At 49.1% G+C, this 20,772-nt stretch overlaps 1 protein-coding gene and 1 long non-coding RNA gene across 4 annotated transcripts in view; one reads left to right on the forward strand and one right to left on the reverse strand.

Annotated features, from left to right (window-relative positions):
* SLC24A4 (solute carrier family 24 member 4) overlaps positions 1-20,772 on the reverse strand; it is a 177,484-nt gene that overhangs the window by 17,812 nt on the left and 138,900 nt on the right. For all 3 annotated transcript variants that reach the window (XM_081548183.1, XM_081548182.1, XM_081548184.1), the window contains 2 exons: positions 16,587-16,756; positions 12,877-13,081 (listed from right to left, as the gene is read on the reverse strand). In XM_081548183.1, coding sequence (XP_081404309.1) covers positions 12,877-13,081; positions 16,587-16,756 — 375 coding nt within the window. The remainder of the gene's footprint in view (positions 1-12,876; positions 13,082-16,586; positions 16,757-20,772) is intronic.
* On the forward strand, positions 10,493-16,618 carry LOC145528955 (uncharacterized). Its single transcript, XR_014070813.1, has 3 exons — positions 10,493-10,638; positions 11,388-13,914; positions 16,395-16,618. It is a non-coding gene; the product is annotated as an uncharacterized LOC145528955 (long non-coding RNA).

Raw genomic sequence — 20,772 nt, forward strand, 5'->3', positions numbered from 1 at the left:
ACACCCAGCCTGTTTATGAATCAAGAAAATACAGTTAGCTAGAAATCAGCAAATTCATTCTAGATGCTACCCTAGAAAAACATCTGTCTTCCCAGATCTTCCTCTACATACACCTTTCTGTATTTTGTAATCCTTGCACAAACAGCAGAAAGTTTTCCTGATTAGTTTCTCCAAAATTTCAACCCACATCCCAACTCATCCAGGCTGCCAGAGAAGGAGGGCATCCCCATAAATGACCTAAAACCCTGCATATGAGGGAAGGATTTGGGGAATTGTAAACCTGGACACTTACATGCTTAGGATTGTCTTGGCAGGTACATATACATGCCACAGCAGGAGGATAATTTCTTATTTTCACAGGCACCAAATTGCATCTGATGTCAGTTTGCCTAGTATGGATTTCACATTTGGTTTGGACATCTGATCTGGCCCCACCCAGCTAGCAAGCCTCAAGGCCTTCAGTTGCTTACTAAGAGACCATGCTCCATTAGAACTGTTCTATGGCTATTTTTCAACTGTTGGATGAAACCCATTAGTGGATGGGATTGTGAAATCAATTAAGTGGGTGGCATCTAGTATTCCCCTAAAAAGAAAAAACATATTATAGCTATGATATATAGTGAGTTAAATATTACTCTGAAGACTTCTGTTTCCTTTTTATAGATAGCCATGTATGTGTGTGTGTGCACGTGCACAAGATATTTATTACTGTGGGCGTTGGTCCAAGCGTGGAGAACATTCACAGTGATCATGCTGTGCCTCTTCCCCCTACCCCCCAGCTTCTCCATTGTTTAATCAGGCATTGTAAGACACCAGATATGGAAATGATTACTGCGGTTTCCAGGAGCAAATGCAAGGCAGGGTGAGCAGGCTTAGGATTGGCTTGTTTGAACAATCTCAGGAGGTTCTCGGGGACGGGGCTGTCTCTAGTTATTTGGTACTTGACTCTGGGTTGTCAGGGCAAGGGAATAGAGCCTCCTGCAGTGAGAGAGCCAGATGGGACCCTGGTTGATCAGCACCAGGCAACAGAGCCTCCTGGCGTATGAGAGCCAGATGCAAGCCGGTGATTCAGAATATTGGGCTCAGGCTTGGTTAGTCTGCATATGAAAAGTGTAGTTGTGGATGGGTAGTTTGCTATCTCTAAGAACTGGCTAGCTGGAGCAATGCTTGGTTGTGCTGGGCATTTATCGTTCTTGTCTCCCCAGCATCCATTCCCCCTTACTGGTAACAGCAAGCTAATTATTTTTTAGGGAACTGATCCTTCATGCCACATCATTGTGGTTTGGAGGGCTGACTACTTCCTAGCTCTATGGGTGGGATGTGCGAGTCAAGCTTGGCTAATTGTGCATTCCATAAATACTTAGCATGTTCATTCTCTGTGCTAGGCACTATTCTAGGTTCTGAGAATCTACCAGTGGACAAGTCAACAACCCTTGCCTTTGAGTGGCTTACATAGGTTTGGGCTTGAGTGGACAACACATTTAGAGACCTATGTGTGGATTTTGCTGGGTATCACTGTCTATAATATCCATTATCCCTTCCTCCTTATTAACAGAATCTTATTTTGCTTTGGATAGTAGGTTCCCAGCTAAAAACCTTAATTTCCTAGTCTTCCTGGCAGGAAGGAGTGGCCACAGACAGTTCTGGACAATGAGATACAAGTAGATGTCTATGTGGTGGGGTTTCCAGAAATGTGACTATCTTCCTGATAAGACAGTTTATTGACACACCTCTTGTCCTTTATTCTTCCTCCTTGTTCCTGCCTGGAACATGAACATATAAGCCACAGGAGCCACTTGGCAAACTTGAAGACAAAAGTCACCTGCTAAGGATGGAGGAACAGAAATGGAACATCGATGGTATAAGAGGGCTACAAGACTTCCTAATCTCAGGATTTATTATGTGATTAAAAATAAATCCCTTGAGGGGAAGGCTTTGTCACTTAAAATTTCTATTACATGTAGCCCAATGCAATCTTTAATCAGCCAGAGGCACCACTTGTATGTACACTGGGTTAACCCAATGGGATATAAGCCTAGACGGCTGGTGGTCATCTTTGCAAGCTACCTGCGGATGAGGCCACTGCAGGGGAAAGCCTTGGTGAGAGATGGACAGGGTCTTGTAACCACTTGAGCCCAATGTCAAGCTTTGCCTGAAGGTAGATTCTCCCGGTGAATCTGCCACTGTGGGTCCTTTGGCTTAAAACCACCTGAGTTGGATTTCTCTAACATCAAGCCTAGACTAATTCATGGGGCGAAGCGATACACATTTGGGGGGCTATGGGGTGACAGTGTTTATCCTGAGGGACACTCCTCTGACACCACAATGAGCCCCTCCCACCCACCGCCAACTGCCATCCTTCAAGTGCAATGTCAAGGACATCTGAGAGACGGCCACTGTGGACTCTGATATGCAAACATAAGCAAGAGAAAGAAGAGCTGCTGGTGTTTCTTTCCCTCTTAGATTTCTTTTTTGAAGCAGGAAATCACAATTTAATTATGTGAAAAAAATGTTTACAAATGAACTCTAACAAAACAGATGGCTAATCATACTGGTGCAAAAAATTAAGAACAGATTCAGTTGCTAATGAAAAACTTCAAACAAAATAATGTGGACAATTAACTACCTAGAGTGGTTAACTTGTGGTATGAGGGGGTGTGTGCTACTGGATGAAGTAGGTATTCGTGGACCCTAAACTAGGAGTGTTTACACAAGAGCACAGGTCTAAGATCATGGTTCTCAAACTGGATTATAAATCAGAATCCCCTGGAGCTAATGATTGGGCAGCTTTGGAGTTGGGGGAGGGAGGTGGATCGAAAATTTGCTTTTGTAACAAGTTCCCTGGTGCTACTGATGCTGCTTATCCAGCTTGAGAAACACCATTCTAGACTGACTCCATTTAAAAACTGAGATAACAAAGATATCATAAAATTCACCACTTTTAAAGTGTATGATTAGGTGGTTTTAGTATATTAGAAAGCTATATAATTCCAGAAGATTTTCAGGACCCTGAAAAGAAACCCCCTCCCTATTACCAATATACCCCATTTCTCTTCCTCTCAAGCTCTATGAATGATCTACCCTGTCTCTGCAGATTTGCCTATTCTGGACATTCTATATACCTGGAATCATAATATGTGGCCTTTCATGCCTGGCTTCTTTTACTTAGCAGAATGTTTTTCAAAGTTCATCCATGTTGTAGCATGAACAGTGTCTCATTCCCTTTTATGGCCAAATAATATTCCATTATATGAATATATTATATTTTGTTTAACCTGTTCATCACTTGGATATTTGGATTATTTCTACTTTTACGCTACTATGAATAATGCCCTTATGAATATGTATGTACAAGTTTTTCTGTGGACATATGTTTTCATTTCTCTTGCATACATAACTAGGAGTTATAACTAGAATTGATGCACCATAGAGTATGGTGCAGTATGGACATGAGTTTGAGCAAACTATGGGGAGACAGTGAAGGACAGGGAAGCCTGGCATGCTGCAGTCCGCTGGGTCGCGAAGAGTTAGGACACAACTGAGTGACTAAACAACAACACAACAGTGACTTTACATTTAACCTTCTGAAAGCCTACCAGCCTGGTTTCCAAGATGCTGCCCCATTTTACATTCCCATTAGCAGTACGTGAGGTTTCCAATATACCCACATCCTTGCCAACATATTAGTGTTGTCTCTCTCAATTATAGCCATTCTACTGAGTGATGAGTGGTATCACACCGTGGTTTTGATTTGCATTCCCCTGATGACTAATAATGGTGAGCATCTTTCATGGATTTATTGACTATTTATAAATCTTGGGAGAACTGTTGATTCAAATCCTTTGCCCATTTTAAAGGCTGGGTTGTCTTTTTACTGTTGAGTTCTAAGAGTTCTATAGCTCTATATATAGAACTATATATTCCAGATACTAGATCCCTATCAGAAATATAATTTACAAATATTTTCTCCCATTCCAGGAGTTTTTCCATTTACATCACAGATCCCATAAATCCCATAAGGTTTTAATTCTGATGAAGTCTGTTTTTTAATTTTCATTTTTTGGTTACTTCTGCTTTTGATATATATAAGAAACCATGGTCACAAATATGTACACCTATGTTTTCTAAGAGTTTCATATTTTTAGCTACTACATTAAGTTTCATATGTGGTGTGAATTAAGGGTCCAACTTCTTTTTTTAAAAAAATATGGCAGGACCCCCCGGGCAACACAGAAGCCAGGCCCAAAGTTCCCTCAGCAGGCGCAGACCCCAGAGACCCTTCCCCCAGCTCTGCATCCATGCCCACAGCCGCCACCAAGTCCAGCTCCGGGATGGGATGTAAGTGGGTCTCAGAGCTGAGGTCGGTGAGTCACCTCGCTTGTTCTAAAGATGACCCCAAGCTATGACCAGCTCTGCACTCCACTGCAGGAACCTCAAGGCTTGGGGCCAAAGAGCTGTCTGTCCTCTGTCACTCGTGACTGTGTGGCAGTGGGTGGACCTCCTACCTCTCTGAGCCACCCCGTCCATCCTCAGCTGTGATGTGATAACTTCCTCCATCTCCCCCACCCCAAGGCTCTATGGGGAAACAAACGAAAGGCCAGAAGTACGAAGCTGACCGTCCTGCCCCTGAAGGTTGTACCTTGAGTCTGGAGGCCTTGGGAGTGAAATAAGAGCCAGGAATGGTTGCTGGGCCTCCTGCCAGTGGCAGGCCTTCTCACCTTAAACATCCAGGGCAGGGCTGTGGGTTCCCAGTGCTTACAAACCACATAGACCCAGCAGCTGGCTGCCTCCTCCTCTTCCTTCCTGCTGCCCCTGTATTCCAGAGCACACACTCCAGCCTGGCAGAGGGCCCTCCTGGCCAAAGTCAACACTGGGACCAGGCCAAGGACAGCCCTCAGGGGTCAGGCAGACCTGGGGTACCAGCCCTGCCTGAGGCCCTTATTAACCTGTGTGCAGTTACCTGGGAAATGGGGACCACACCAGACACGCAGCAGGGCTGTGTGCAGACTATAAGCACCAAATATAAGCTGTGTATGGCCCAAGCTCCATGAAAAATGAGTCTGCCAAGCTATAGGTCAGGGCCCAGCCCCCTCCTCTGCCTCACTATGTGAATGGAAGCCACATGAGCCCCTCACCAGGTCTGCTCTGGTCTAAGTCATCAGCAAAGATTAGTTTCACTGCTTTTCTCCAGGTGTCCCTGTAGCTCCCACGGGACTGGACACGCTGAGCCGGCCCTCAGCAGCCCCCACGCCAACCTCCTCCTAGGGTGTCCATAGAGGCACTTCCCAGACTCCCTTGTAGTTGAAATTCTAGACTCAAATTGGGCTCCTTATTTTGAAAAACAGACTGAGAAGGGGCTGGGCCACCTTTCTGCTGCTTTCGATGCACTGCTGCGAAACTGGCCTCTGGGGATGCTGTTTCGGCAACAGTGGTGCATTCCTACCCAGGAGCTAGCTGAGTGGGCACCAGGGATGCCTTCTCAGGCCTGACCAGCAGCCCAGTGGCAGCTGCTGGTGGCAGCACAGCTGTGGCAGTGGCCTCCTGGTCCCTGGGTCATGACTCTGACAGTGAGTTCTTGAACATTTCAGCACTCCTTGATTCTGGGAGAGGTGGTGGCAGCCAGTTCAGCGGGAGTCATTGCTGGTACCCAGCCTGGAGTGTCCTTCCCACCACTGCATAAGGGACCCACCTACTAGGTCTATCAATGTCTATTTCTCCCACATCAGCAATCAGCTTCCATCATCTTCTGATAATGCCCGAGGCACCTGTCATAGACCTACAAGGGGTGCGGGCATGTGTGCTCAGCATCTCTTCTCTTCGAACAACCCTCCCAGGGGCCACCAAAGCCAGGCTGGCCAGCATGGCTACTGACCAGGGGTGGACCCCTGACATCTGGACTCCCTCTTACGACTCTGGAATTCAGATGCCACACTAGGCAACCAAGTGACGGAGGCAGGAAATAGCAGAAGTCAGTCTGGGGCCAGTGGGAGGCCACGGTCTGCCATGGGCTCTGACAGTGGATTTGAGAAAAGCCAGTCTACAGCCAAGGAGCAGAATGACACAGGCAGGCACGTGAAGGGAAGACAAGAGCTGGGAAGAGCCTCAACACGCATGGAGGTACTGAGTCCAGCCCCTGGGTGAGTCCAACTGTTCGTGGGATCCACAACACACCCCTATATCCTTATGATAACAAAGGTCCCCTTTTATCTCAAAGGAAGCTCATGTGGGCTGCTGTTGCCAACATCCACAGACATTTTAGGCCACCAGCACATGCACAGCCCACGACAGGTCCTGAGCCCCTTCACCTCCCACCTCCCAGTTTGGACTATGCTGGTCTGGCTATGGGGTGATCACAGAGTAGATTCCACGGCAGGTGGCCCAGATGCATGGCTCCATCTGGTCAATACTGACCCCTGGGCAAGCCCTGGCCCCTCAGTTTTCTGCTTTGGAATACAAGAAGGCTGGTATAAAATCCCCCAGATCAGTTTTAACCATAGTATTCAGAGACCATCTGTTGTTAACCACAGGGAATTCAGAGGAATATTGCTTTCATTTAGGCTAAAAACAACCCCCCCCCCAAAAAAAACCCTTTTTCTCTATTATGCTTTAGCAGCTGTTTTTATAAACCACTTATCACCAAAAAGCAGAAATAATCCAAATGTTAATCCACAGATGGAGAAATGTGGCACATCCATACAGTGGAATATTATTCAGTTATGAAAAAGAAACGAAGGACCAACACATGCCACAATGTGGAAGAATCTTGAAAACATCATGCTAAGAAGGCAGACTCTGGGAGACAGTGAAGGACAGGGAAGCCTGGTGTGCTGTGGTCCACGGGGTTGCAAAGAGTCGGACATGACTTAGCAGCTGAACAATAGCAACAAAGAAGGCAGACACAAAAGGGCACTCATTAAATGATTCCATTCATATAAAACATCCAGAATAGATAAACCCAAAGAGACAAAGTAGAGTAGCAGTTGCCAGGAGACAGCGGGAGGATGGGGAATAATTGCTAGCAGGTAGAGGGCTCCTTTGGGGGTGCTAAAGAAAACCGATTGTGGTAATGGTTGCACAAGTTTGTGAGTAGACGAAAAACCACTCAACTGTGTACTTCAAAGGTGTGACTATTACGGTAAGTAAATTACTCTTTAATAAAGCTGTTATATTAAGAAATTACAGTGCTCAGCCAGTGTTTGTTCTAATTAGGTGTGAGTTGACGCCTCAGGGCTCCACAGTGACTGACAAGGTCACTTCTTTGAAATCCTGACCTTGACTTACGAGACAGTCTACCGACTGTGTGATTTCTCTGGCAGCTCCCACGACCCAGGCAAGAACAAATCATTTTTACCGTGAAGCGCTGTGTGCCTCTGCGGGCCTGGAGCAGACGGAAATTGGGGGTGGAATTTCACATGTACGTGAGCCCAGGGCACCAGCAGCCTCTCCTCTGTGTTCCCAGCCATGCCGAGTGGCTGAGAGGAAAGAGCAGGGCACAGAGTTTTCTAGAGCTCCATTTCTGCAGTCCCCCTTACTGGGCTCAGAGAGACTAAGCAGACCCCACTTCTCCCAGCCAGCCCGGCTCTCTAGTTCCGTCTAGGACAGAGGAAGATGGGGGTGGGGTGGGGAGGAGACATCCTAGAAACTTCCTGAAATCTTCAGATGGCTTGTGCTGAGTTTTCTGATGAAGAAAATGTTGAGCTGTGTCGTCCGAGGACTGAAGAGAGCATGCCAGGTCCCCAAAGGCCTATAATTCAACTCAATTTAACACGGTTTCTTAACACAGACAAGTTCCTTGGCACCTGTGTACCAGCTAGAAGACACCATGGACAGAGACAAGCATTTTCTTAAGGACTCCACAGGAAGGATGCAGAAGAATCCGCTGGTTGGCCACAGTATTGTCCCTTAAGCATGTCTGGGGTGAAAATGCCGGTGGGGTGCTGTCCCTTCTTCCTGTGTGATCGTGGGCAACTACACCTCTCTGAGTCTCAGCTTCTTCACCTGGGAAATGGGGATAACAACAGTACCTACCCTCCAGGGTGGTCCTGAGGACTTAATGAGTGCATGTGTGAACCACCCTGTCCAGTCCACAGGAAGCGCTTAGTAAACTTTACCTTCTGTTACCGTTCAAGGGCTTTCTTGGTGGCTCAAATGGTAAAGAATCTGCCTGCAATGCAGGAGACCTGGGTTTGATCCCTGGGTCAGGAAGATCCCCTGGGGAAGGAAATATCTACTCCTGTATTCTTGACTGGAAAATTCCATGGACAGAGGAGCCTGGTGGCTTACAGTCCATGGGGTCACAAAGAGTCAGACATGACTGACTGACATACACACACGGTTCAAGAACCTCCAGGGACCTAGATTTCTGCTCCTGACTGGACTGGCCAGGGATGGCGTTTATAACTCAGGAGGCAGGGTGGAAGGGTGGCTCCCCACATAATAGCTGTGTGACTCGACAAGTCCCACAGCCTCTCAAAGCCTCAGTTTCCCTCTCTGTAAAATGGGAATAATGGCAATGCCTCCTTCTCAAGATAGCTACAAGGATGGAATGAAAATGCACAGTACAAAGAGACAGTGGTTAGCCTGGGCCACCCAGGTTGGAAACCCTTGTTTTCCACTTAGTAGCTGGGTGACTGTGGGCAACCTCTCTGTGCTTCCCTTTCCTTCTCCATAAACTGGAAATGATCATAGTCCCCACCTTACATGTTGTCGTGAGAATTAAATGAGGGAATACATGTAAAGCTCTTAGAACAGGACATGGCGCACAGAAGCCCCAGAAGAGCCCTGTAAGAATTCCCCATTTTTCATTCAGTGCCTGACACACAACAAGACCCCAATAGGTGCGGCCACTTATAATAATGATGGACACAAGGGCCAGCATACAGGACACAAGATGTGATTTCCTTACCCTTACAGGAGCAGGAGGAGTCCAGTTGGAGGGCAAGGGTGTGGCCCGTGGGGCAGGAGAATGTCCAAAACGGTACATCAGCCACAAACAGTATGTATTAAGGGTTTTCCCCAGCTAGACTGGGACTCAGGGTCACTGGCTGGCCATTGCAGGGCAATGCCTGCGCTGCAGACCACAGTTCCCGTGGGAGAAAGAGTTCCTTCCCCTTTTCCTCTTCCCCAGCCAACAGCTGGCCCAGGAGGCCCAGTTACCAGCCTCTGTGGTCTCAAGTGGGAAGAGCACAGCTGCACCAGGTACAGATGTAAATCCAGCATCAGACTGGGTGGGCCCCGGAGCCAGGCTATGGCTGGGTGCCCTTGGGCTCTGGTCTACAAGCCCAGTGACAACTCACATGGGTGGGCAGAGCCCAGGGGCCACGGGCTGGCATTTCCACCACTCCACTCTTCAGCTGTGTGGTGAGGGCAGGAGATGATACATAAAATGTATTGTGTGATCATCTGCTCAGATTTAACCCGCATGCCCGGAAGCTCCCAGAGTCCATAGGTGTCCTGTTTCTACCTGGATCACCAAGGCCCACAAGAGTCTGGTACCTAAATATTTACTGACTGAAATAATCATCTTGTCTGCAAAGTACCTGAAGCCCAGGGCCTAGCACAAAACAGGTGGATAGCATAGAAGATACCAGTTCCCTCTTCCTGACTCTGGGAATGACCACAGTGCCAGACCTCCAGGGATTCTGACTCCCGTGAACTTTCTAGAATATAGTTTATGCTCCAAGCAGGAGAGAGCATGAGAAGCTGGGTGTAAAGAAACCATGCGATTAAAGCATGTTGTCATCCCAGGTGGCCCTAGTGATAAAGAACCTACCTACCATTGCAGGAGACATAGTAGACACCGGTTTGATCTCTGGGTTGGGAAAATCCCTTGCAGTAGGAAATGACAACCCACTCCAGTATTCTTGCTTGGAGAATCCCATGGACAGAGGGGCTTGGTGGGCTACAATCCATAGGGTCGCAAAGAGCTGGACGTGACTGAAGTGACTTAACATGCATGCATGTCATCCAAATGAACATTTACTGAGCACCCGCGTGTCACACAGCGCACAGAAGAGGTGAATAAAAACCTATGTACTGCTTACAGAGGATGCCTTCATCCCATTTCGTGGATGAGGAACTGAGGTTTAGGAGATGAAACAGCTTGCCCAGAGTCACAGAGCTGGTGAGTAGTAGAACCAAGATTCCAACCCAGGACTTTTAGCCTCCAGTACCTGCCTCCCAGCCTGTCCCCAACCACACAGAAGAGCTGCACACCAGACAGCCTGGGCTCGTGCCTTGATACCTGCAGCCACGCTAGTTCTGAGTGGAACAGATCCTCCCCTCTTCCCAGCGCCCTGCCCCTTATGCCTCCCCTGGTCCCAGCTTTCTTCCTGGGCCCCAGTTTAGGGCAACACTAGCTCCACCCACCCCTAAAGCCCCTCAGGGCCTCCCCACGGTCCCAGATCATTGTGATGCCACAATCAGTTGTTCAGTCGCTTGGTGGTGTCCAGCTCTTTGCAACTCCATGGACTGTTGCCCACCAGGCTCCTCTGTCCATGGGGTTTCCCAAGCAAGAATACTGGAGTGGGTTGCAATTTCCTTCTCCAGGGCATCTTCCCAACCCAGAGATCGAACCCATGTCTTCTGCAAGCCTCTTGCACTGCAGGCGGAGTCTTTACCACTGAGCCACAACCAGAGGTGAGCTGAAAAGATGACGAGGATGAGTGGGTGGACAGAGGACCTGCAGCTGGCTATGCAGAATTTCTCACAGGTGCTGGGTCCCGCTGACTGGCTCCACATTCCTGTGAACCCCTGTCCACACTGGCCTCAATTTCCCTTGGCCGCTGGACACACCTAAACAGGCAGCAGCCACACAACCCCGGTCCCCCGCCCCCGCTTCTCGCATTGAGGTTAGAGGAGATGGAGAGGAAGCACTTGCGGTTTCCCAGGGCGCCACCTGGAAACACTTCCGCAGGAACACAAAGGGAGCTTCCGCAGGGACACAGGAAGCCCCGGCCCATTCCAGAGGCGAGCCCTGGGCGGAAGCTCTGCCGCGGGCCAGCCCAGGGGAATGTCCCAGAGCCTCTGGCTTGAAGAGGAATGTGGAACCAACTTCAACAGGAAGTTCCCACCCGCCAGGAAAGGCGGAGCTCCCTGGGAAAGGATTTGTGGGCGCAGAGAACCTGGGAGTGATCTGGTCTCAGCCCTGGCAAGAGAACAGCATTCTGAGCTCCTCACCTCAGGACGTGACCTGCCCAAAGTCCCTGCAGGGAGCTAGACCCGGTTTCCCACTAGCCACTTCTCTAAGGAGCATCAGATCCTGGCACCAGGACGAGAGGAGGGAGTGGTTGGCCCCGGGGACCACCCAATGCAGTCCTGCCAAACTCAAAGCTTCAAGGAAATGGAAAGATGAGTTGCCCTTAACATGAGGCTGCCTCCCTTTACAGGGCAGCAGCTGCCCCAAAGGGCAGGTTTCTTCCCTGGTTTCCTGCAGAGCCCTGGACAATAAGCGGTGTCAGGAACAGCATCCAGATGAAGTGGCAGTAGGGGGTGGTGTGATGACCCTGTCAGGCCGCACATCTGTAAAATGGGGATTCCATCCACCTCCTGGGGCTGGAGAACAGAACCCCCGAAGGGTAGCTTCTTCTCAGTCTGAACCCCCAGCAAGGTAGGCTGTTTCCTGGACCATGCCTGAATCCCTCCCTGGGACCATACTGCCTCTCCTCTCCTCTCTCCACCCCAAGCCATCTCCCAAATCAGGTGCCATCTGTGAGCCTGTTGTTAAACACAGACATCTTTTTGGAAAAACATCAAGTTTTGGACTTGAAAATCTTGAAATTCTGCTCCCTCTGAGGATGGCAGGATACCAATAAAAAACCTCCGAGATGGGGCCAAAGAGTTCAGGCCTTCATTTCCCATCATGGACTGTAGAGAAGTTTGGCTAAAGATGAAGACAGACTGGGTGTGTCTGGGAATCCTCTCACACACAAATTCCTGAAATCATTCACTTGATGGACATCTACTAAGCACCTACTATGTGTCAGGCTTGGGCACTGGGGATACAAGAGTGAATGAAATAGACAAAGATACCTGCCAGCACGGAGCTGATATTTTAGCTGGGGAGACACACAAGATAAAAGATGCATATGCAAAATACTTAAATTAGGGTGGTCAGAGAAGGCCAGACTGAGGTGACATTTAAGCAGAGGCCGAGGAAGGTAAGGAAGTGAGTGATACAGGGAGCAGAACAAGCGCATTTCAGCAAAGGGCAAGTGCAAAGGTCCTGGGCAGGAGCATACCTGCTACTTTCTGAGGACAGTGAGGAGGCCAGTGTGGCTGAGCAGAGGTGAGGTCAGCGAGGAGCTGGCAGTCAAATGACACCGGGCCCATCCAATGAGATGGGAGAACACTCAGGCCTGGGGCAGAGCCACATCTGCTCTAACTTATTTATAGGTAGGAGTTATCGTCAAACACATAGGTGTAACTGTCTAAAGATCATGTGTGGCTTTAGCATATCCTGTCCCAGCAAATATGCAACACATGGGCAAAATGGCCTGCCCACACTGGAAGGGCTGGAGAGTCTGAGCATGTCCATAAAAATAACGTATGTGCTTGCTTTTTCTTACTGCATGAGAAAGCCCTGCTGCCCTGGGCATTTGAGTGTGGTTACCAGGGGTTACTGGGGCACTTCCCAGGCCTCCACTTGGCCAGCTGCCTGGCACCCCAGGCTCCCTAACCCTGGGCAGTACCTGCCTCCTACAGTGGCTCTAAACCACAGTTCAGCACCGAGGAGGTGTTCATCGAGTGACTTAACGTTGGATCCTCACACCAGCTTCCCTTGCCCTCCTGGGTCCAGTTCTCTATCCTGAAGACCCAGGCTTGGACCTGCGGAGCCCCCAGCAGTGTGGCCCAAGAGCCCTGGCCCCCAGGACTCACCAGGCATGGAGAAGGGGGACAGGAAAGCGGCCTCCACGGGCTCTGGCTCCTGGGGAGGCTGCGGGGGCTGCGGCGGGGGCTCTTGGTCCCGCTGTGGCTCTTCCAGGTTTTCCACCGGCACGTTCCCGTTCTCGATGCTCTCGTGTCTCCCGTTCTGAAGCGGCTTGCTGCTCACACCGTTGGCCGAGTTGATCAGCCTCTGCCTCTGTGTGGACAGGAGGCAAGACAGACAACCAGGTGTGTGACAAAGCTGCACCCTGTTGCTTGGTTCCTCACGGCAGGTGGCACTTAAGGGTTTCTAGAACAACACCCCTGGCTTCGAGTTTGCCTGAGAAATGGCTCCAGGACCTCAGCATCCAGCTAAGTTTGCTCATTTCCACTCGGACCAGTATCAGCAAAGGTATTGGTCAGAGCCCAGGGTTTCTTCTTAGTGTCAACCTGACAAACTAGCCCATGACACCAGATAAAAGCAGTCATTCTGACTTTCCTGGTGGATGGTCATAAACCACCAGAAGACGTTCACAGGAGAGGCTTTGCATAGTTAAAAAATCTTATTTCAGGTATATCATGCAAAAATTGCATTTGCATTGTGCACAATGGTCCAGTGATGGTTCATATTAAGATGTAGAACATTTCCATCCTCTCAGACAACTCACTAAGGGTCCCCTCTCTCCAGAAGTAATTAAGGTAACCCCATGCTGACTTTTATACACATCAATTAAGTTTTTCCTGAACTTGAATTTCCTATAAATGGATTCAGAGAGTACATATTATTTTATATTTGGCTTCTCTCACTCAGCCTAATATCTGTGAGGTTCATCCATCGTGTTGCATCAATCAGTAGTTTGTTATTTCCCAGGGGTGTATAGTACTCCACTGTTTGAATAACACACAGTATGTCCTTTGCCACTTGATGGGCATTTGGGTTATTTCCTCTTTTTGGTTATCAGGAAGAATCCCATGACCATGCCTTTTTGTGGACATATGCACTCATTTCTCTGGGGTATTTATCTAGAAGTGGGACTGTGAGATCGTAAGGTCTAAGTGTAAGTTGAACCATTTCACACTTGTACCAGAAACGGATTATAATTTCAGTTGCTTTCCATCCTTGTCAATGCTTGATATTGTCAATTCTTCCCATTTTAGTCATTCTGGTGGATGTGTGGTGGAATCTAATTGTGGTTTTAATTTGCATTTCCTTTTCCATTTGAGCATCTTATAGGGTTAGTAGCCATTTGGAAGGCTTCTGCTGTCCACATCTTTCGCCATGTGTAATGGGTGTCCTCTGAACCAATCAGACCTCTTCCCTCCCCTATTTCCTTATAGCTGTTGACCAAGTCTGCCTTCTTTCCATCCAAGCAGAAGCCAAGTCAGTGGGTTTCTACTAAACTGGAGAGAGGCAGAAACCACATACCAAGAAATTAACAGGTTTCCATGTTTCTGAAAATCTGTTTGCCTTTGCACAGCTTATCTTTATCTGGCTCTCCGTTAAAAATATTTATGCTTTAGGATTAAAGCCTTGTGGGTAATAATCATCACACATTGACACATATCTCCTTCCCAGTTACACCAGCAGGAAACCAAGAGTCAGTACACATGCCCCCAAGGCAATACTCCGTAACTGTGTGCCTAACACTTAATCCTTGTGGTTACTGGAAGCAAAAAGATGGGCAAAAAAGTCATTATTACTTAAAATGGAAGCATGTTATTTTTCCAAAAGAAAGAGGAATTGACCATTAACTGGCTTCCTATTGGTTTTAGGCAGGGACTCCTAAATCATGAAGTCTAGGATTGGGTGGAAATCTAAAACTTTTTTTCCTACAAACATGTCCACAACATTTAGCCACCTAAAAGAGAAAAGTGATCTACATCTGAGATGCACGCCCAGGAATAATATTTTACTACCCAAAAAGGGTTAAATGAAAGGTCTTCCTTATAGTCAAAACAAAACAAAACAGACAAAAAACCCCCCAAAATAGCTGTGTTGCAAGGAAGAACCAATTCTGACTCCATGATGGATCTGTTTGACTTTAACCTTTGAAAAATTACATTTTTCACCTGGAGCCCACCAGGCTCCTCTGTCCATGGGATTCTGTAGGCAAGAATACTGGAGAGGGTTGCCATGCCTCCCCTCCAGGGGATCTTCCAACCAGAGTTTCTTTTGTCTCCAGCATTAGCAGGTGGGTTCTTTACCACTAGCGCCACCTTTTGTTATTATAACCATACATAATAACCTGCTTCAGGGAACCCTGGGCCAGGAAGATCCCCTGGAGAAGGGAATGGGGCCCCTGGAGAAGGGAATGGCCACCAGCTCCAGTATTCTTGCCTGGAGAGTTCCATGAGCAGAGGAGCTTGGCAGGCTACAATCCATGGGGTTGCAAAGAGTTGGACACGACTGAGTGACTACTACTTTTCAGGGAACCCTGATCCTCTTCCTGAAGAGATTAACACATTCCCTCCCTAACGGCCTGCCTTAGGGGAGCCCGCCCCTCTGATTAACACATCACCCCTCTTCCCCCAGGTTGGCCATTCCAGGAGATTTCTGCAAGATAAAGGTTTTTATTTACTCAACTCCTCGCCTCTCCCTCCCCCGCCCCACCCCACTGCCCCACCTCTGTCCTATTGAGATATTAGTCTGCCATCTTCTTGGTCAGTCGCTTTCCAAATAATGTCCTAGTCATGGCTTCAATACCTAGTCTCTCGGTTAATTGGCCTGTCCTGTGGTGAACAGACCAAGTTTGGACTCAGCAACAGCTGTGCAAGGACAGAATTGTAAGGAGGTGGGGCATGACTCAGTAGGAGTGTGAATGGTAGCAGTGGGAGGGGGATCATGACTCTATAGGAATCAAGAGAGAATTATCCTCGGAAAAAGAAAATCTGCAGCTACCTTGAGGTTGCATTAAAAGAGACAAAAGTTATAACACTGGTAGCTCAGCTGGTAAAGAATCCACCTGCAATGCAGGAGACCCTGGTTCCAGTCCTGGATTGCGAAGATCCGCTGGAGAAGGGATAGGCTACCCACTCCAGTATTCTTGGGCTTCCTTGGTAGCTCAGCTGGTAAAAAATCTGCCTGAAGTGTGGGAGACCTGGGTTCAATCCCTGGGTTGGGAAGATCTCCTGGAGAAGGGAGCAGCTATCCACTCTGGTATTCTGGCCTGGAAAATTCCATGAACTATATAGTCCATGGGGTTGCAAAAAGTTGGACACAATTGAGTGACTTTCACTTTCACTTCACTTTCCCATTATAACAAAGGAGGTGATGGATCCACCTGCTGAGAGAGACAAACCAGAAGGCTTCTATAGTTTTTCAGTTTTCTTCTAGAGTTGCTCTATCCGTAGAGAATAGGTGTGTATTCATTTTTTTTTTTTTTGCCCTGAGTAACATTAAAAAAAAAAAAATCTGTACTTCAGACCAGTCTTTCTCCAATTAGTCTTTCTCTAGTACTTGACAAAATATTTAGTGGAACGTGGTAGACATGATATTCTATTGCTACCTGCCTTAAATTCCTTCCCGATAGGATCATTTGCTGCCTGTGGATGCCGTCTGGGCTTCCTTGCTTCAACAGGTGCGGTGATAAACACCAGCCTGGCAGAGGACACTTCGGGCCCAACGCCAGGAAGCATCTTGACAAGCCAGGGCTTCCTGCAGTGCTGGAACCCATCCAAGGCCTCGGGCTCGTGTGGTCTCACTGGCCTTGAAGGAAACTTACCTCATTAATTATGATTCTGCTGGCCATCCGCAGACGAGTCCTGGGCCCAAATTTATTGGTGATCATTACACGTAAGCCCGCCTCTGGGAAGGTGAACTTGGGAGGGCTGGAGCTCATGACCTCGTCCACCATCACCACTGGGTTTTTGTTGAACTGTGGCTCCTCCTTCACTATATTGAGCACAAAGCCATGATCAGTGCTGAGAACCCCCAGGGCAAAACCCCAGGGCTGGGGTGACTGACATCCCCCCAAGGTGCAGACTTCTTGGGCTGTGGTCTCAGCAGCTGGTAGCCACATGGGAGCTTGGCTGCAGATCCTCCCATTAGTAGAGCAAACCACCTGGGTCTGAACCACCCACAAATATTGAACAGATCCCCAGGGTCCCCCTTTTATAGGACCACTCGCACATCTCCAGGGCTAGTCCCTCTGCTGACTGATGACCCTCTCTTCTGGGGCCCAGTCTTGGCTAAATGCAAGGGTCTTTCAGTTCCTCACCTAAGCCTCATGGGGCAGCCCACCTGCAAAGCAGACTGGGTCCCTGCCACCTCTCACCAATGACTCTGAGGGGGACCTTTCTTCCCCACCATTTACAGAGGCTCAGACAAAACTTAACAAATGGACAAGGGCCCCCTAAAGGGAAAATGCTGGGCGGTATCAGAGAGCACTGGTTCTAAGCTTCCTGTGAAGCTACCTGCTCTGTCTTAGAGGAATTATAAAGGGAAAATGCTGGGCGGTATCAGAGAGCACTGGTTCTAAGCTTCCTGTGAAGCTACCTGCTCTGTCTTAGAGGAATTATCTCCACCTGGCACACAGTATGCTTCCAAATTTGTTCTCCATGAGGCGATAGGCAGCGAGGTCAAAGATCTGGCTCATGGGCCCTGACAAAGCAACTGAGACCCAGGAGAGGAGCCTGCTTGTGAGGGGTGCACAGGGAGCTGCTGGCCAAGACCAGTGTCTCCAGTGAAACCAGCACCCTCCAGCAGGGAGGCCACTCTCTCTGACCCTTTGCTTCCACTCATGAGGCTGAAGAACAAATCTCCTTGGTCCCTGGACCTTCCCCGCCACCTTCAGGAACATGCTCTGGGCTGGAGTCCCTGGGGGGCTTGACAGTTAACTCCAGAGCCCAGGAGGGTCCAGAAATAGAAGCACTCCTGAACACAGCACACAGAAGCAGGGGAGCCTTTCCCTTCTGAGGGGCTGCCAAAGCAGGTATGCCCGTCCCTCTCCACTGGTCACCAGCTCCTGATGAGTGTCCTTCCTGGATAACAGGGTAACTAGGAGCAGTCAGAGCAAACCCGCATGAGAGTTAATAGCACAAACACAAACAAATGCACACCAGACACACACACCCTCACCCAACAGGCAGCAAGGCTCAGCAGACAGGAGGCATGTGGTTAGAACCAAAGCCGGGAGGACCATGCATTTGTGGGAGACAAATACTAACCGCCAGTGAGGCGTACATTGGACTTGTGGGTTCTGTTTCTTAAATGCATGTGTTATTGCTTGGGTCAAAGCAGATTACTTACAATTTAGAAGAGGAGAAGTGTTAAGGAGACAAAGGCCAACAGAGATTGCAGAGATGATTAGCGTGCGGTGGATGCCGGGAGTCTGGGGCAGCATTCTTGATGGTGGCCAAGATGCCGGGGGTTATGTGAAGGAGGGTGTTAGTAGGAGGACTTCAATGCTCAGGACCTCTGGCCTTGGGGATGGCCCCTCTCCTGGCTGAACTCCACAGCTTGGTTCCACCCTGAGGAGTAGGAGCCCTCATGCCCGAGGCCCTGCCCTGCTGCAGGAAAACTAGAATCCCTCTTGTCAACTACAAATTGGTGCTTGTGCATCTCTTTTAGTTGACACCCCCACCCTCTGGAGCCCCCAACTCCAAGGGAGGGGAAACCAGGAATACATCCGTGTACTCCATAGGCAGAGCCAGCCCCCTCACAGGCATCGCTTTGGGGAACTATTAGGCTTAGGAGGAGGAAAAGGCGATGATACTTGGCTTCTTGGGCGTCTCATCCGGGTACCACCCACCACCTGCTTAGCAGGTAACCCAGCCAATGTCAGCATGTTGCCCCGGGAGTTCACCCTAAGGCCAGGTATCACCTGCTCCCTCCCTGTTCCAAGCCAAAGTTGTGTCCAGGGCCAGGGAAGCTTGGAAAAGTCCTACAGTGAGCCCAGCTGGTGGTCAAAATGGCCCTGTCTGTCGGATCATGTGCAAGGCCACCTGACAGCCAGAAAGGAGAGGCCAGACCCCCCAGCCATGGCAGGAAATGGGGTGCCTACCTGCCTCCATCTGGGACAATTTTCTTGGTGTATTGTGCTCTGCTTTCTTGAGCAGAATTTAAGTATGATATAAAAAATGTGTAAAACTTTTAGGGGAGAAAAAAACTCTATGCAGAACAAAATTGGAGGATGCTATTCTCCCTAAAAGAGAACACCAGCTTGTGCTGATCTGGTGAGCTGAACTGCATGCTCTTTAAGAGCATTCAAGTATATAATGACATTTTATAGGAGTGGGGGGTAAAAAGGCAACGTCTCCTTTTAAGAGGTTGAGTTAAAAAAAAGTTTGATTTTACATCTATGGGAAATACCAAAACTGCAAAACAGCAAAATCAGGGTTTTGTGTGTGTATGTGTGTGTCTTCCTGAAAGCATCTATAAGCTAGCAATCTTTGACAACCCTGGATGGGGTGGTTTATGTGACCGGCCTGGAGACGGAGGACCAGGGGAGATGAGCTCTGAGTTTGAAAGATTCTGTGGCGCAACATCGTCAGAAAAGGTAAAATCCTGAAGCCCTGTTCTCCTCCGGCCCCCCCGGGGTGTTATGGGCACTCCTTCCTCCTGCCTCAGTCAATCTGCTTCTAGGGGTCAGTGCCCTTCAGTGAGTCACAAACACTTCCCCGCTTGCCCACCCCCAACCCCATCCTGTGTGCACGTTGAACAACTATTGGGTCGGCCAAAAAGTTCGCGGAATTTTCCTTAAGACGGGATGGAAAGTCCGAACGAACTTTTTGGTCAACCCAATCTGTTCTGTCCCATCTCAGGTAACCCCAGGAGGAAGGCGCCTATCGTGGGTGTTGAGTGAGGGGTGGATCTCACATGGAAGGAGGAAGACTGCTGGGGAGAGGGGCCCACTGAAGGAGACCCAGGAAGGAGGCCTGAAGAGCATGGGCCCGAGAGGAAAGGAGCAGCCACCATTCTGGGCTGCGTCTCCGGGCTCCAACCTCTCCAATTCCAGGCCTACATCCCCCAACCCCGCCCCGGTCTGTTTCCTCCTTGGCTTTTATCTAAGTGCATTCGCCCTGATAAGGGCTGGAGGGAGACCTATGTCCCCTCCTTTCCTTGGCCTTAGGGGACAGTCTTGTGTCTAATCTTCCAATTTTCCAGAAATTGTCCTGGACCTCGAGGTTTGGGGGAAAGCAATAAACTTGTGGGAGATCCTACTGACATGGATACAAATGTGAGGGCCACCAGAGAGTACCTGGAAAGGCCCCATGTGACCTCAGGGCAGCCTGGATTTGCCTGGAAGAGGAAGCGCTCACATCCCTGACACGTGGCACTGGGGACCAGCCTCTGCCATCAGCCACACGGGCAGCAGGTAGCTCCTGGGGCTGGCACCTGAGGATGCGGGCATCTCCCACTGGCCCAAATGACTCAGCACACGGAATTGCTCCTCTCACCGTGAAGGTCCAGAAGACACCAGGAGCCCTGATCTCAATGTATGAGGATGGCCAGGGAAAGCCTCTTTTTTTTTTTTTTGAAAACCTGAATAGATGTTTTATTATTTTTTTGATTAATTAATTTATTTTAATCGGAAGCTAATTACTTTACAATATTGTAGTGGTTTTTGCCATACATTGACATGAATCAGCCATGGGTGTACATGTGTTCCCCATTCTGAACCCCCCTCCCACCTCCCTCCCCTCCCATCCCTCAGGGTCGTCCCAGTGCACCAGCCCTGAGTGCCCTGTCTCATGCACCGAACCTGGACTGAGCCTCTGTCTTAAGAAACTGTGAGGGGTGGGGACCCGCCTTGGAGCCGCCCTGTCTGTGGAGCTAAAAATCCCAAACAGCGGCCGCACCGTTTCCTCCCCTCCTGACAAGGCTGTTCTGGAAACGGCTCTCCTCTGGGGCAGCCTGCTCACGTCTAAGAAACAGGTACAGGCCCGTGCTCTGCTGGCCTCCTTCCT

Source organism: Giraffa tippelskirchi, chromosome 12, assembly GCF_054371585.1.
Source record: "Giraffa tippelskirchi isolate mGirTip1 chromosome 12, T2T-mGirTip1v1.2.pri, whole genome shotgun sequence".
Classification (NCBI taxonomy): domain Eukaryota; kingdom Metazoa; phylum Chordata; class Mammalia; order Artiodactyla; family Giraffidae; genus Giraffa; species Giraffa tippelskirchi.